The sequence below is a fragment of the Siniperca chuatsi genome, linkage group LG3 (assembly GCF_020085105.1).
Source record: "Siniperca chuatsi isolate FFG_IHB_CAS linkage group LG3, ASM2008510v1, whole genome shotgun sequence".
Classification (NCBI taxonomy): Eukaryota; Metazoa; Chordata; class Actinopteri; order Centrarchiformes; family Sinipercidae; genus Siniperca; species Siniperca chuatsi.
The window spans coordinates 30405254-30422490 of record NC_058044.1 but is presented as its reverse complement, the minus strand read 5'-3'; the positions used below and the strand labels follow the sequence as shown (position 1 = coordinate 30422490).

Here is a 17237-nt window from a genome sequence, read left to right as displayed (position 1 = left end):
TCTAATTTAGAAGATAATTGTGCAATTTTCAGTGTGGAAATAGCATAATTGATTTTTTTGGGAGGAGGATGCAAGGAGAACAGAGGGCCTTTGGGAAGAGACATGACTTCTAAGTGGAAGAACAAAAAAACGTTCACATACTTTGCTGTCTCCCCTCTGGCCTGACTGGAGCTGCGTCTTCTCTCTGGAACATTAGGCCTGTGAAGTGCAGTTTGTCAGGGTCTAACAGCAATAAATGGAATGAGTTCCACAGCATATATCTTCCCCTGTGTAATGGTTCTGATTTATCAGAGACAGCAGTGTATCATCTATCTCTTGTTTAGGTTCTGATCAAGAACGGAGCTGTGGCCGCGTAACAAATTAATTAAAATGCCTTATTATCTCATGCTGTATGGTGAAATGCCTTAACTACAGCTGCATGGTAATAGAAGCTGCACACACACTCAGAGCCACACACACCAGAAAATGTGCAGGAGAAGTAATGGAATTGTTAATTACCACAACGCTGCCACTGCTGTTGGCCACTATCTCACTTTCTTCACTGTCTCAGTCACACCTGCCAGTTCAGGATTGATAAACTGGGTTCACCAGAGAGTGGAGAAGTAGGGAATTCTACTTTCCTGCTATGAATGCTAATGCAAACACATACAGTAGCTAGCCAGTAAGCTAACAAGGTCATTACAAGTCCAGAGGTGCATGGCAGTGAGCCCCATTAAGCATGCTTTTCATACTGTATATGCCTCCTGTCAGGAAGATGGATGACCACAGCCTGTAAACCTATGCATTATCCAGACAAGTTACACAAACTCTATAGCAAGTCTGTGTGTAAAGCAAAGAATCCGAACTGATCGACTGCAGGTTCTTTTTTAACTAACTGCGGTAAGTCATTACCATTTGAAAGAATAATCATCCAACTCAGATGAGAGCATTTTAGCCTCATTCAGCTCATTGTTTTGGTTTTATAGCCCACAAATTTAGTTCACTCTCATCGCTCTTAACAACCCCATTTCCAACTGCAGCAGGCAGCTGTTTTAAGCAAAGCCTACCTGCTCAGCACCAAATGACAGATGTTAGCAACTAACAAGTGAACATAGTGGAGCATTTAGCAGCTTAAAAGCCAGATATGTCCCTCAGGAAATAGTTTGTGGAGACCAATACAACGCTAAAATCAACAGGTGGCCATAAACATAACTCCAAATGAATGTTAATGTTGCACTGTGTCTGCTGAATATGTAAATAGGCAATTGTTTGCTAACATAATTTATTCGAATAATGTGTTTAATAGTGTGGTTTATAACTTTTACAAACTTTTCATCATTATTATCAGCAGCTTTGTTGCCGTCATCAACATCCATACCTAATTTATAATAGCATACCTTTAAAACAAATAAAACTAACATAGACCATCATATTAAGACTGAGCAATAATTCAAACTGATCATTTATCCACTATCAGTTGTATCATATTGTGTTATTTTATTATCTTACACATTACTGCTATAACAATGCCTGATTCCAATCAAACGGTAGGTAAAAAACTAACCAAATTATTTATTGAAGGTTTTTGTCTGATGCATCACCCAGCACTACATCTTTTACATTAAAATACATACTTAAATTATTAAAAAAATTTACATCCAAATTAAGTAGTATGGCATAAATAAGACCTGACCTTTGATCAGCAGAAAATTGACATTACAAGTATGAATAATGAATGTCTTCAGTCATAAATACATTTTGATTAGTACAATAAAACACTCATAACTTAGATTTAGCTGTTGCCTAGTGTTAGTCCCTGCATTAAAGAAGTATTCCAGTAATTAAGTATTATATACATTTGGGGGACTGACAAGAGACATAATAAATTAAGAATGGTGAAAATTGAAGCAGCAGAGGCCAAGATATCCTGACTTTTAGTTCCTTGTGTGGGTCAAACTCCGCTAGATCCTACATTTCCCACAATGCAACTCGATATCATCTTTTTGTTGGACCCAGCTTGCCTGATGAATGCTCACGTATCAAACTCCAAGCATGCAGTTTGTAATTAATTTTTTTCATTAAAAACGTGTAGCCTGGTGACATCATCAGGGGTTGTTTTCTCAGACTTCAAGCAAAGCTCCTTCAGAGCCACTTAAGACATTATACAACTGTTTTCATAGGCTAGTACTAGTACAAATACTAATCCCCATGACAAATAAACTGATTTTGATGCATAAAATTGTCTTTAAAAAAAACCCTTTAAAAGACCTGTCAATTAACACCATCCTATAATTTTTGGTTGACAGGTGAACCTTTTTGTTTACATTTTCATCAGATGTGGGCCTTTAAAATATTCCAAGGAAGAATATACTGCAGGGTTTTGGAAGCCAGAAAATTTGGCAGCAGCAAATAAATTGTTGGGTCACTGGTATCAATTAACAACCCTATTGATGCACCCTTCTGAGATATGGTTATTTTGTGCAATGGACATAGAAATCTGAATTTATTGCACATTTAACCACAAGCATTCAAAAAACAAACAACTTTTGCTTCACTGTGTGTGTGTTGTCACATGCATGTGCCTGTATTTTATGGCAGATCTTAAGAAGTAGTGAGAAAGTAATAGTCCCTGTAAATTCACATAGATTCAATCAAAGAAAACCTCACTGTATGTTTAACCCCAGGGTGACCAATTTCATCAGGTGCCTACCTCGTACAGGTCCAGCATCTGGTTCCCCCCGATGCCCCTAGTGGTCTTGACATTTTCCATGGCCAAGGTGAAGTAGATCCCTTTGGTGTCAGACAGGTAGAGGTTATAGGTGTCATTCTGGTTCCACTCCTGCACCGCCGCAAATACCTGCTTCTCATCAGTGCTGACAATGTGTAAATCCTATCAGGGAGAAGGGAGAGATTAAGAGTTATGACTGGAGGCGGAGAGGTGACGGATTACAACATGCTGACCCTGTGGGACTGGTCATGAGATCAATGCTGTGGTGTGAATATAAATGGTTGACAACATACTGTAAGGTATAGCTCACACGGGGACTTACTCTGAGTGCGGTACCACTACTAAAAGTATGACTTTAAAAGGACAGTATGCCAGCTTTTAAGGGAAAAGAAACTGAAAAAAAAAACTGGTGACACAACTGTGGCTTAATGCAGTTTATTAACCAATCTACATAAATTTCACTGTTGTGACAGCATCAAATTAAAAAGCTTTCAGGAATAGGAATGGAAATTCTTAATTAAGTCTATGATTAATTAACTCTGTGACATTCTGAAATTAAAACTGATTTCTATGAGTCAGAAAGTAAAAAGTCAAAATACTTGTCAGGCTAATTTTGCTACAACTTACCTTGGGCAGGGAATATTTGGGTAGTTTGGTTTGTATAAATGAGTCTCTCTTGTAGGACACATAATAGGTGGCTCGTCCTGATGTAGGAACCTACACATGAAGCACAATTCATTTCATATATTGAATAAAAGCATTATACTTCATTTCATTTTCACAGTTTGTCTTAGCACTGCTGTGATGTGACATGGAGGTAATTTTTTTAAACATTTTGTAAAATGCGCATGCGTTTAATAAATCGCACACATGCTTTAGTAAAGCGCCTGCACGCTTTATTGCAACAAAAAAATTTTCACCTCCCAGACCTGTTTCACCTGTTCTCATTCTCAGGTTGTCAAATACTGACTTTTTGTCTCATACAAGGTGTATGTCTGATATATTTAGATGATATGTCTTTTTACGATCCTATTTACAACACTACTGTGGTGCTGATTTGTATCAAGCTGCATAGTGGGCCTCTAGGGAATTGTAGTTTTTAGGAAATATTTGTGTTTTTCAAAGGATTGTAAGCTGTAAGTACTGAATTGTCCTGTGCAATTAATATATAGCCTGTATATATATATATATATATATATATATATATATATATATATATATATATATATATATATATATATATATATATTAAATTATACTTTTAATTATTATTATTTAATTCATCCATCTCTCTGGTAGTATTTATTTATTATACCAAAATGCTACACTCCATTGCGTATTACAATGTGTGTGCAAGAATTATCTGCAATTACCCATATCTGTATAAATAACAGGTGTACATAGGGATAGGTGTATTTTATATCTATCAACCTTTTTGCTGTATGTGTTAAATCTTAAGCTGCTGTAACAAGCACATTTCCCCGGTGTGGGATCAATGAAATTGATCTTATTTGACGACACCACCAGTTGTTGCCTATGCTCACATGATAGAAGTCAAGAGCTATCTATAACAGTTTACAGTAATTTTCTCCTTTACACAAGCCATCCCAGGCCTAGTTTCAGAGAACACTTTGAAGGCCCAATAGGTTACATAATTTGAAGCTTTTTGTTTGTTTATTCTTTTTCAGTGGAACTAGTGACCAAAATGAGTCACCTTCAGAGATTATTATACAATACTGATGACAGTCTAGGGCATTACTACAGGCTTGGAGGAAAGCCTGAATTGCTTGTGTTATGGCTGAAAAGACTAACTCGTTCTCATTCACAGGTCATCAAATACTGAGGCATGCATAGGATACTATTTACACAACCCTGGTGATTTTTTTTATATCTTTATGATTCTTGGTTTTGGGATTTTATGCCAGCATGATGTAGCCCATTCAATCAGAATCTGTTTTATTAGTCAGTGCAAGCATACAAAGAATGTGTCTTGGCATTTGCTCCCAAAAAATGCAACACAGAACAATAAGAATAGACAAAAGTAAGGTAATAATAATAATGAAATAAACAAAGTAAATTAAATTGACTTTTTAAAATCTATTTACAGAATTATTAATCGTATTGTTGAATTATCAAGGACACTTTTGTGTTTTAGTTTTGAGAAATTCTGAAATTCATTGAAAGAAAACCGTAACATGGGAATTAACAGTGAGGAAAATACTTCCAGGAGGCAGGTGCTCCAATGGGACTGATGCTCACAGCATCTTATAGTGCCACGGTTTAGGTTAATATTGGAGTGAATGGACGGCCAGAGCAGTTGCTCTGAGCGTCTTATATTACTGCGGATGGTTTTACCTTGGAGTTAATTAAAAGTCTGGTGCATTTCATACAGATGATAAAGGGTACCTTGTGTGATTGTATGAGACGCCAGGGGCGTGACAAAATGTCGGTATATGACGACCTGGGAATGAGAATAGGTTGGGGCTCCGTGGTGAAGGAGCTCTGCTGCTGAACAAATGCAGAGGACACCTTGTATAAAGGCCTCATGTGTAACCTCATCACTGACACCATATCATATTTTCTCCAATCAATTAAAGTGGTGGGTAAAAGCGCACATCAATCTCTGCCTCTCTCTTTGTCCTGCTGGTTTTCAAGGCGCTGCTGGATACACAGGGTTTTTTTTTTTTTGTTTGGACATGGCCATTTATAGCAATCTCCTGGCTTCCATTCAGAGGGTGCTGCCCTCTCTAGGTGTCAATGCACTTGGTGGTTTCAAAGTGGACTTAGTAAATATCTCGTAGGACAATCAATAGTCTCATTATTCTTTGTCAAGAGAAATCTTTAAGTTGCCTAACCAAGCCTCATCTGCCGGCTATGAGAAAAAAAGTCGTCTTTAATCGTCTAGACCCTTTGCAAACACTTCAAACTGTTAGTTGTTAGCTTATGCAGCAAGAAAACACAGGGCTGGCGGGTGTTGGAGAATTGTCATTAGCCTCAAGGCCATGGAAGCCAAGCACTTTATACACTTACACACACATAGAGACAGAGAAAAGCAAGACTGCAGCTCCATAACCCACTTTTCCCTCCTATCAATAAGGACATGAAATTCATTACAGGAAACCTTTCAAATCAAACTTGTGGCTCTCTGCTGAAGAGAAGCGATATCAGTATTAATGTTGTATGACAGGGTTGATTCTTTTACTGATCTTGTAAGTGCTCTGAATGGCTCAGAAGAGCGAAAAAACAAGCTCTGAGAGGAAATATAGCGGCCTAGCATTGAGCACTACAGAACAGTCCCACATGCAATCGAGTGAAGGAGCAGGAGATCGATGACGGGGTAACCAGAGGCGGTTTGAACTTTAAGAGGAATTGGTATGATTGATTTTTTTTCCCCATCCTTTTCAGGATCTTTCATCTGTGACGCATACGTGTTAAAATGTGGAGGTGTGAAAATTGAAGGGGAGGTTTGGGTTGAGTGCTTGTGAGTTTACTTCAAAGGCTTTGGAGAGGTCAAACAGGATTGAAGGATCTTTGGAGAACAACTCTATTTCTTTGTCTAATGTGTTGCCAAGGCCAGTAAGGCTTTTGGAGGAAGGACTTGCCTGTAGGTGGCTCAGGTAAGTAGGTTTCTGAAAAATCTCTGTTCTCTACTAAATAAAACATTTAGTGGGATCAATCAGCATGGAGAACACAGTCAAAACTACAATTACTACTTCTACTACTGAAAATAATAATAAAAGGCAGAACTGTATTTTAGTGATTCAGGTTTAGGCTACAAGGCTTACACAGGCTGATGTCAGGCTGTGATGCTTGGTGGACTGTGAAGAGGTGAGGGGATCAGGGTTTGGAGGATTTTATAAATTATGGTTACTAGTTTGTTGCAACAGTGTCAGGGAAGGTTTTTGTAGCACTTGGGTCATCTCTTCTTTGGAGCAAGAGAGTGCTGTATAAGTTTAGTGGCAACTGGTTCTGAAAATAGTGAAGCTTATCTAAAAATTGTTGGTGGTAGTGCCAGTGTTGCACCCATAGAGCGCAAGCTGACTCAAGTGGTGACATATTTAAAATTTTAAAAAAGACTTATTCTGAAAGAATAAATAAAAAATATTGAGTCGGTTGGTCTTCAGTGGCTTTACTGATTGAGGCTTAACTGTCAACTGAAGAATGCAGTGCCAGCCCACAGCTTATATACCCACTACGTGATCGCGTGCCTTTTATACTTAGAATATAATTGTTTGAAATTGAATGGGGGGTGTGTGTAAATATGCAAGATTTTGTGCATATACACATAAACTAACACATTTAAGTGGGCAATACACATATAAATATCCTATTGGTCTTAAAGCCACCTTTGGAAGAAGATACATTTAGAAGAGGTGAAGAGGTAAGCAGAAAACTTTTTTTTCCCTACACAGGTGCTGAAAACACCTTTAACAGACATAAAGCACCACAACAGTTGTCGGAGGTAAATTTGAATAAAATTGGTGTTGTTGTGGACTACCCATGTAATTATGCTGACTTTTCGTGTTGACTTTTAAATGTATGAAACCTCATTTGCACAATGTCAAAGTAAATAATATTCATGCTGTAGAGGAAATTAAAATACAACCCATAAATTGCATCTTCGTTACTTGGAATTCAGGACATTACCATTTCATATTTTTCCGTCGCACAAATCATGATTAATATGACACACCGGGCAGTGGCTAGGATGAATATTAAAACTAGACTGGCTTCACAGAAAAACACAGCTCAAATGTTCAGTTGAGGTAAAAGTAAAATGTTTTTTTTTCATCTTTTCTTTGTGCCAAGCACAATCATTTAAGATGAATTGAAGATAGTAGTAAAGAAGCAACACGATGGTCTAATATTAAACCTGCCTAAGCAATATTTCAAATAACTCTGTGTGATATGAAAGGGTCTTGTGTAGAACAAAACCTGTTTGCTAACACGTTAGCCAAACCTCCTTGAAGCTGGTTGTAGCTTGTGTTTTCTGTGACTGTGTTTAGTCTTAGGGTCATTCCTATGTTCCCAGGGTGCTTTGTTCCACAGAATTATATGGCACATAATGGGAACATGACAAAGGGTCCAATGATCCTAGGGTCCTATGTTCCCCAGTTCTAGGGTTATGGTTAGGGGGTTAGGGAACTTAGGACCCTGGGATCATAGATACGCTCCCTTTCCACCTCACAGTGGTCATAAGTAGCTTAATGTAGCTTAGAAAGTCAAGACACATTTTAGTAATAATGTTGCTAATGCAAGTTAAATCCACACCCACATTTCATACAAAATAGCTAGACTAGTTATAGTGGCTCCCCAATATATGACACATTTTACTCAGGGTTGATAATGTCTACATAGCATAATCCGTCATGTACCACAGAGTAAGTGGGGCTGACTGTTTAGAGCCCTACCTGTATGAATATGTAGTCATCTTGAACCACCAAAGAGCTGATGTCGATGTATCCAGGGAATGGGTAGTTCCTGTTAGCTTCTGTGCACATCTGAGCTCTGCATGTGACATACTGCACATCTGTTACATACAAAGGCATACAAAAAGCATGAGAGGTTTATGACGACTAACTTTAGTATGCTTCTTATAGTGCATCTTAATATATAAAGCTGTAGCAATACCTTAACTGTAACAAGAGATACATTTTTTCTCAATTATATAGATAATTAAAGTAGCGCTCAAAAGATATTTATGTGTCTTACTTGAACTGTGTAGGGTTCTACTCCACCCGCCTATGCAGTCTGACATTTTCTCGGACTATCTGGGCCTCTTTCTAGCACCAGATCTATTCTTATCATGTGTACATACCCCAAACATATCCGCCTTTCAATCATACCACGTTTATATGAGAAAAAAGCAATGCTTCTATCTCAGACTGACGCGACACTGATATCACAGGCTGGCATAAACAGTTTCACCTTTGTCACCTATGGAAGACCTTGGTGGTACTACCATTCACAGTTATAGAGCTGACATTCATCGAGTGAAAGGAAAGAGAAGAAAGGCCACATTAATCAAGAATCATGCACTGGGTTTATTTGTGGGGCGAGCCATTGCTGTTTCCCCAGGGACACCTTCTTTTCTCCAGAAGGAATTCATTCCTATAGAGACCTGTTCATTACTCCTCTTTGATGTGTATGAGTGTGTAGGAGACACTCACTTCCATCTGGTGTATGAGCCTCCATGTGGACCAGATCTGGCTCCTTGTCTAGGCCCGAGACAGACCTTGGAGAGAATGACAGACCGTGGAAGAATACATAATCACAATGACAATGAATAGAAAGGGATGTAAAGGGGAAAAAAGAAGAAAAAAAGACCAGAGAGTTGTAAGTGCAGAGAGAGGGTGGAAGAGGAAACAGAAAAAAAAGGGACAAGGATTTAGCAGAGGCATTCCGCTCCAGTTATAGCTGTTTCTTTAACTTAGAAAGGAGAATACAGAAAGTTTCCCTCATATTTTAAATGCCACATTATGGCAAACACACCCACAGCAGCTCTAGGCTAGTTCTCTTGCAGCAAAATGCAACAAAACAAAGAAATACAAATACAGTCTACTCATCATTGACTGGGTGGTGCAGGGTCACCACACTCTCTGACTGTGAGTATATCTCTGGGTAAAATCTTGCTTTCTTGCACATTTCACTGCTTGTGATTTACACTGGATGGACGCAGATTTCCCATTGTGACGATATTTCATATCCCTTGGAGGCTGATGAAGCCATTGTCTAAATGCAGCCAATTGGAGGCCTGCCTAGCCATTGCTAGAGGCCCAACCACTGTTTAGATGTCCTTGAAGGGGCTTTGGCGGTGAAGGGCAAAGCCAGCAATGGATTGCGCACATTAGTTAGGATTATACCATGATGGCACGGAAGTAGCTCCAGATTTATGCAAGTTACAGTGGATATAGCCAACAGCAATCCCAGGCACACCCCAGTCACCTCAGAGATGGGGAGAGGAGCAATGAGCAGGAATAGATCTGGGCCTACGTTTGTGATGAGTGTGCACTTTCAGACATATTAGGCACACTGCAGGGGGAGTGAGCAGCAGACGTGACTGGATGAGAAGTGACAGGGACGTCCCGATCCATTATTAGTCATAGCTCTGCATACTGTATGTAAACTTCTGGATCTGCATGTATGAATCAGTAGAATACACTGATACCCCCCCCCCCCCACACACACACACACACACACACAGTATTTCTGTGCAATATGCCTGATATGAGCAGGACGTGTGAAATGAAGTTTAATGCGACATGCCCTCGGACGCTGAATGCAAAGTGTGTTCTGAAGGAGGAGATTAATCTCTGCCTGATTGTATCAAGGGGTAGAAAAGGTGCAGAATTTCAGCAGCATCACCAGTCAGTCACACCTTGTTCTAAGCCATCAATATCACTTGCTCAGTCGCACAGAACATGAGCAACAGTTTCTGCATTCCTGAGTAAACAAAACTTTGGAGAGGAGGAATGGAACAGAATAAAAAAGAAAAAGTGAAGATGTGAAAAAGGACGGCTCACCAGTAGAATCTGTTCGGAGTGACGTGTTCGTGGATGAGCTGCCATTTTCTTCCAAAGTCCACCGAGCTGTACAACTGTGGAGATATCAGAGTGAAGAGAAAAAATTCTTGTTAGCAAGATAAATGCATGTTTCCATATTGGTCCAGCTTCTAATTAGACTGGCCAATTTAAAAGTTGTAACAGTGACGAGTGAGCTTGATCCATGGCAGGATAATTCCAGGGTGGAGGTTAGTCTGCGGCTATAAAGCATTATCGGGAGCGATAGACCGACATACCGCTGAACGGCTATCATCATTACCAACTTGCCATTAACTAACATAATGTCACAGATATAGGCATCTCTATTCCCCTCTCCCCTTACAAATTAGAGCTATAGGTTTCAGCAAAGTGCTTTACATGAATAACAAATAAAAACTGAAATAGATATGACACTAATGTGGCCACTTTTAGCTTAATCAGCAAATAAATCGGTTTGATTCAGTAGGTTTTAGCCTGCTGCTGTATTAAAAACAAATGCTGAACATAAAACTGTTTCTTCAGCACCCAATCAAAACCAGAAGTCCTACAGAATGAGTGCACATGAATGCAAGGAATTATATATAGCTTCTGCGGGATCGATACTTCAATATTCACAAGCTACTTTCAAGCTACATTTGGTATTGATTCCTTTTTAAAAATATCGATAATAAAATTATATAAAATCCCCCTTGGGGCGCATTGAACAATGACCATCATCCAGTGTGGGTCCTTAGGCAAGACCCGTCACCCTACTGCCTACCTCATGATGATGATGACAATGAAAGATATTAGATGCCGGCTCAGAAGTCGCCCGGCCAAACAAGGTCTGCGTCAGGTGCTGGGGAACCAGAGCGCCGTGATGAAAAATGGGCAACTGGAACAAGACGGAGATGGGTGAGATGCGATAACAAGGCTCTGTTGGAATGCTACTACTCCAGTAGCCCTAGTCAGAGGGGTTACATGCAAAGGATGTGGGATGAATGGTTACTTCGAAACCCACAATCAAGGCTTACAGCAAAGCAACTAGTAGCTCAGTGTTCCAACATCCACAAGCGGCAACTGCTATCACAACTTGAGATTGACGAGATACAACGCAAATGCTACGGCAAGGGGGAGCCAGGACAACAGGTCAGAGGGGAGCAACCAGCAGCTCCCCAACCAGAGATTGGGTACGAAGCCCCAAGAGAAATCACGCTGAACGAGGCAGCGACTGACCTGAAAGATAAGATCATGGTGAGAATGAATGCAAGGCAACAATTACAATTACAACGGCTAAGTTAAGTACCATCAGAAAATCTCCTAGAAGATGTGAATGCAGCATTGAGTGCGATCCCTACCACAACCATCACCGAAACCAATGAGCTGATATACACTTCAGCAGTGATCCTCGCGATGCTTGGCTATAAGAGCAACCATGGGAGCCATGAGAAACAGTGCCCTCCATGGAAACGAAGGCTGGGGGCTAAAATCAAGGAGGCACGGAGAGAAGTGAGCCAACTGACAGAGGCCGAGAGAGGTGCAACGAGAAAAAAAAGTACCCAAGAGGTACAACCAGATGCCCATACCTGAAGCACTCGAAACTGCCAAACAAAGGCTCCAAGCCTTGGCCAGCCGCCTAAAGAGGTACACGAGAGATAATGAAGCCAGAAGAATAAACCGGCTGTTCGCAACTCAACCTGCGAAAGTGTACGCTCAATGGCATACAGATGAAGCACTGAGAAAACTAAATGAGAAGTGTCAAGCAGCTGCGCACAGTCGCACACGTCCACAGATAAATAAGAAATCATGAGAAAAAAGTGAAAATGTGCACGTTTTATGTTGTTTGTATTTTAATTTATTTTGTATTGTTTATATTGATTTGAATTAGGATACCCTCAGCAACATGGAGGAAACTGGTAAAATGTCAAAAACACAATTAAATTTGTTGAATTTCTTCAAACCAGTAGTTCGTCGACAGGGTGGCAATAATAGCACGGCATGCTGGCAAGTGGTTTAATGCTTTTTGGTGTCTAAATATTTTGGCATATGATTACTGTAAGCGCCACAGCTAAGCAGGTGGGCATTTGGGCTGTGAAATGGTGAAATGACTGGCTAAATAGATTACAGGGTCCCTGAGTAGGTACGGCGCTGTCCATAGGACTGAAACAGAGTGCAGGATCGATAGACAGACAGACAGACAGAACATGTCACCTGGTTGCTTTTCATGGTTGTAAATAGAACTTTCGGGAAATGACAGGGAAGTGAAGGGACAGACAATGAGAGAGAGAGAGAGACACCGTAAACAGCTGTTTTTATGTGCGTCCCCCTGCTGCTCTGGTTAATAAATGTAAATAAATAATACTTTGTTTATGATAGTTTTAACAACTTGCACCTAGGCGTTATTCGATGTGCTTCAGGCACATTCAGGCATAATTTTTGATGCGTTCCATGACTTTTCTCTCCCCCTGAACCACCGAACAGCGCCCTCTCTGTGTTCTGGGACCTCCTGATTTACAAATTGTGCACTGCATGACTTTGTACAGTATGTAACCAGTGGCCCAGTTTCAAAGTACTAATTACATTTTCTGGTGTTCGGGCAAACAATTAATAAACACTGTATTGATTGATGTTGTAGAAACAGCTCCCTTTATACCTTGCTGTGTCTGTGCAGTTATTTCCTTGCAGTGCAATGAGTCGGTGGCCCCATTTGAGATTTATGCTAATGTTCCTACTTGTTGCCTTTTATCACAGCAAATCTGACATTTACTCAGATAAAAGTATACACATTTGTCACCCACTGCATTTGTCAGCTTCACAAGGGAGAATCTATCTATGTCAGCAGGTGTGTTTTCCATTTATTTTATTTATTTGTTTATTTGACAGGGACAGTGCACAGCTTTTTAGCTGTACCAGAGTTAGCTACAAGCTAATTTACATCTGTAGTCCCTGGTAATGCAATTAAAAAATTGCATAACCAGTGTTCTCAATACATGTATAGCAAGAGTTCCATACATAGGCAGATTGTAGCAATAATCTGCTTCTAATTTGAAATTTGCGTGATTCTTTAGATTTCACATATGGAAGTCAAACTCTATCATATGATGATTCCATCATATAATCAGCACTTGAAGGCCATGTGTTTGGAGTGCTTGACAATGATAAGCAATGGCAGGAGACCAAAGCATCTATCTCAGTGTCCTGTGTGGTTAAAGCATGGCTCTAGTGTTAGCTGAGAGCAAATATTTGTCTGAATCTTTATTGTTATTATTATAAGTTGAAGAGACTCTAACATATAGTACCCATAGGCATCTATTCTACAGAAAATTGTATTTCTGATTCTTCCACCCTCAGTAAAGAAAGGGAGCCTTTGGGTCGGTGTAACAGGGCGGCAGGCAGGGTCCCTCATCACTTTGGACAGTGACATATGATGCCAGCGGGCAGGCACAGCCACTCCTCTCTCCATTCATCAGTTCAATGACATCTTAAATTTTAAAGCTTCTGAGCTGTCACCAAGTAAGCTGCATAGTTTCCCACTCACTTCGATAAATCAAAAGTGCGGCCAGCCAGCTGCCTCGCCACCGATGGAGTCGGTGACAGCCTAGGGAGCCGACGGAGGACGGGAGCTCAAATGGTGATTGAGGAATTGCAGAGGGCATGTTAGTTAAGCTCATCTATACATGCTGATGGTGGTTTTAAAAAACATTTGGGTTGCTCTGACTTGAGCATGAGGTCGCAGGTAATGTTGGACATTCAGCTGAAGGTCCCGTGAAATGCAGTATGTGGAGTTCTTCGTAGTTTGTAAAGTCCAAGCCAGATTTGTGTAAGGTAACAAAACCAGTGTTCATTTTGTTAATGGAAAGTATGACAAAAAATATTAACTAACAACCTTTTTTCCACAATAAAAACGAGACAAAAAATAAATAAAAAGTAACCTTGAAATTGCAATTTGATAAATTAAACCTGAAAATGTACAATATGCGGAAATGTATTACATTTTTTGTCAACAGCTACAAACTAAAATGTCATGTGAAAGAAGGAAGAGTTGACAGATGAACCAATTGATTTAGCTGGGGCGCCCTGGTAGCTTAGGGTTAAGACAGCCGCAACATCCTTCGCTCTTGTCTGGCTGGGGACCTTAGTTGCATCTTTCTCTCCCTCATTTCCTGTCATCTCGCTCTAAAAAAGGCCTTAAAAGGCCCCCTTAAAAATATGGATTAAAAAAGATTTAGCTGCTCGACATGTTGCACTATACAGCATCTTGCATTTCAGTTGTATTGTACGTTTGAGTAATGTTAGCTGACGTTCATCACTCTTCTTCCACCATTCTTGGAAGTAAAAAAAAAGTAACAGATTCATCCACAATCCCACTGAAAATAAGACATTCACACAGAAATGAATGTTACAACAAAAGAGCGGGGACAAACCATGAAAACATTTCTACTGTGAAAAGGTAAGCTAACGTGCATGTTATATTATCACTATCACTGTTACTTTCAGTTGGTTACTTTTTGGGTTTATATGCTATCAGTAGGAACGAGTGCAGAATTAATGTAGGCTGTCAACCGTAAATCTTCAACCAGAATTTCGGTATAGGAGTACTACTGTGCTACTGTTAATCGGATGGTTTAGCTGCTTGTCTCAAGCTAAAATCTGACAGCTGGCAGTATTTTGTTAACAGTGAACAAGTGAGTGACAGCTTCTGAATAAAGTGGAGAACCATGTAGCTGCAGTAATGCCAAGAGACCAAGAAAGACACTGAGTGACTAAAACTAAATTAAAATCAGGTGCCAAAATGATGAATGAATGAAGAATATTTGCAGTTGTATATGACATACTACATGTGAATAATATTTCTTACACAGCTGGTAGAATAATGAATGATACATTCAAAATACACTGCCAAAACAAAAAACATCCAAGGATCGAAAAGGCCATCCCGCAGAGTGAGTAAGCTTCCTCATCTCAGGGATAATTCATGTTAATGACACACTGTTTACAAATAAGGTGTGTTAAAGCCAAAAAGAATGCCTCACTCTGTGCTTTAGATGAGAGTTAAGGTCTTTGAAGGCTATGGCTCACAAGAAATTCATTCCTGGTAGCGCTGGTTTTATCACATTTAGCCATCAAACAATTTAAAGTATGCTGCAGGCGTACAGGCATAATAAAAAGGTTTTGTTTCACTACGCTTAGCTTAGGAGTTACACTGGGATATTGGATTTCAGCATATATGTATAGGGAATAAATCTTAAGGTTTATGTATAGGTCTACATTTGTTTTTCTTCTTGTAGCCTTAACTTGTGCTTTGCAGGAAACAAATCTACACGAGGAAGTGAGGTAAATCAAACACAGATGGAACCTAAATGAGAAATGAATTGATTCAAACTCTGGTCTCTCACAGGAGAGCTTATACGCCAACCATTAAAAGATTAATTTCACGAAGCCTTTACATGACTTTTTTTTTTTCTCTTTTCAAAAGGTGTGCAGGAAATGCTTGGGAGAAAAGAACATTATTGCATTTGCTGTTGCTATCCAAGTATTTAAAGCCTGGTGTAAGTGCACTTTTGCTCAAGATGAAATATGAATCAGAATAAAAAATAAATGACTGCTCTACAGTGGCTTCCTACCCTTGAAATCAATTAGAAAAAAGGATTCTTAGCGGTGGTGCCGATTCATGTCCCCTGTGGACAGAATGACAAAGGTTTTCAATGTTCCAGGAAGGCCCACACTGCTCTCCCACACATAACAGAACAGCTGATCCTGCTGCTAGTTTTCTGCTGCAAACTACCACAAGCTACTTGTTAGCTGTGAGGCTACCGCACCATCTACCAAATGTACCGACTGTCACAGACAGAAGTGGCCGAGATTATATTCATGGTTTCCCTTGACTCTCACGGTGAGCTGTGAAAAAGACTGCAGTGAAAAAGAATGGATGAAGTGAGACAGAGACAGAAAGACGAACCAGTATTCTCACAGCAGATGATAAAAGGTGGTGGACCTGTGCAACCAATTAGTGACAGGAAACCAATGCGGCGGGACTGTTTTTTGACCCCACAAACCCCCGTTCCCGCTGGATGTCCAACCATTACCAGATGCACCACGCTACTCCCACCAAGATTCTGATCACTCCTGCCCACAACAATGTTCTTCATTGACCACCTGTCTGTTCCAATGTTCTGCAATGAAAACAAGACATGGATTTTGCTTGAGGCAGTGGGATGTAAAAGTGGATAAAAACCTTAGGGATCGTGTTCCTGCGTCTCCGATAGTTTTTGTAGTTTCCTATAGCAACAGAAACATTTAAAAATTACATTGAAAAAAATTCAACAGCAATATCTCTTTCCATAAACAATGTACCTGTTACTCTAGATAATCCATATACCTCACTATCAGCAGTTTTCACAGGACTATTACTTTGTTGGAAAGTATAATGAAAACTGTGCACAAACCAAAACTATCTGCATGGCTAGATACCACTTGATATAAGTGAGAAAATGCCTTATCTTTCTTATTGTTGTTGGGTTTTTTTTGTAATTTGGATGAACCATTGCCTGATTCCAGACTTCTGAATCACTGTCCACATCTTTGATTGTTTTGTTGTGCTTCCTGGCGCCTGTTTCCCTGGTTGGAAAACAACAAAGCCAATCAGAGCTTTGTAGGCTGGTTTAAGAATGGGGGCGTCATCTCTCTGTGCCAGAGTCAGAAAAATAGCTACATCCATACAAACAGTGACAGAACAATTGCCACAAAAATGGCAATAAGTTTGGATAAGATTGACGAATAGCCACCCTTAAATTGGTCACAATAAACTGAAGTTAAGTCAACTGCTTTTATTGATTCCTAACACAGCTGCTGTGTCGACTGAAAATGACATATACCTCACAACTAATTGGTTAAGGCAAAAGGAATCAAAATAACCTCCAGTCCCGACAAGAAACTGGTTAACATGAACAGGAAGTCTGACTGAATTATGAGGACAAACGGAAGGACAATTCAGTCTGATTATCAAAAAA

The 17237-nt window shown here is 39.8% G+C and overlaps 1 protein-coding gene across 2 annotated transcripts in view; it reads right to left on the bottom strand.

The window, feature by feature from the left end:
- sorcs3 (sortilin related VPS10 domain containing receptor 3) overlaps nt 1–17237 on the bottom strand; it is a 244175-nt gene that overhangs the window by 61971 nt on the left and 164967 nt on the right. For both annotated transcript variants that reach the window (XM_044190684.1, XM_044190685.1), the window contains 5 exons: nt 10231–10304; nt 8878–8942; nt 8119–8237; nt 3335–3424; nt 2690–2869 (listed from right to left, as the gene is read on the bottom strand). In XM_044190684.1, coding sequence (XP_044046619.1) covers nt 2690–2869; nt 3335–3424; nt 8119–8237; nt 8878–8942; nt 10231–10304 — 528 coding nt within the window. The remainder of the gene's footprint in view (nt 1–2689; nt 2870–3334; nt 3425–8118; nt 8238–8877; nt 8943–10230; nt 10305–17237) is intronic.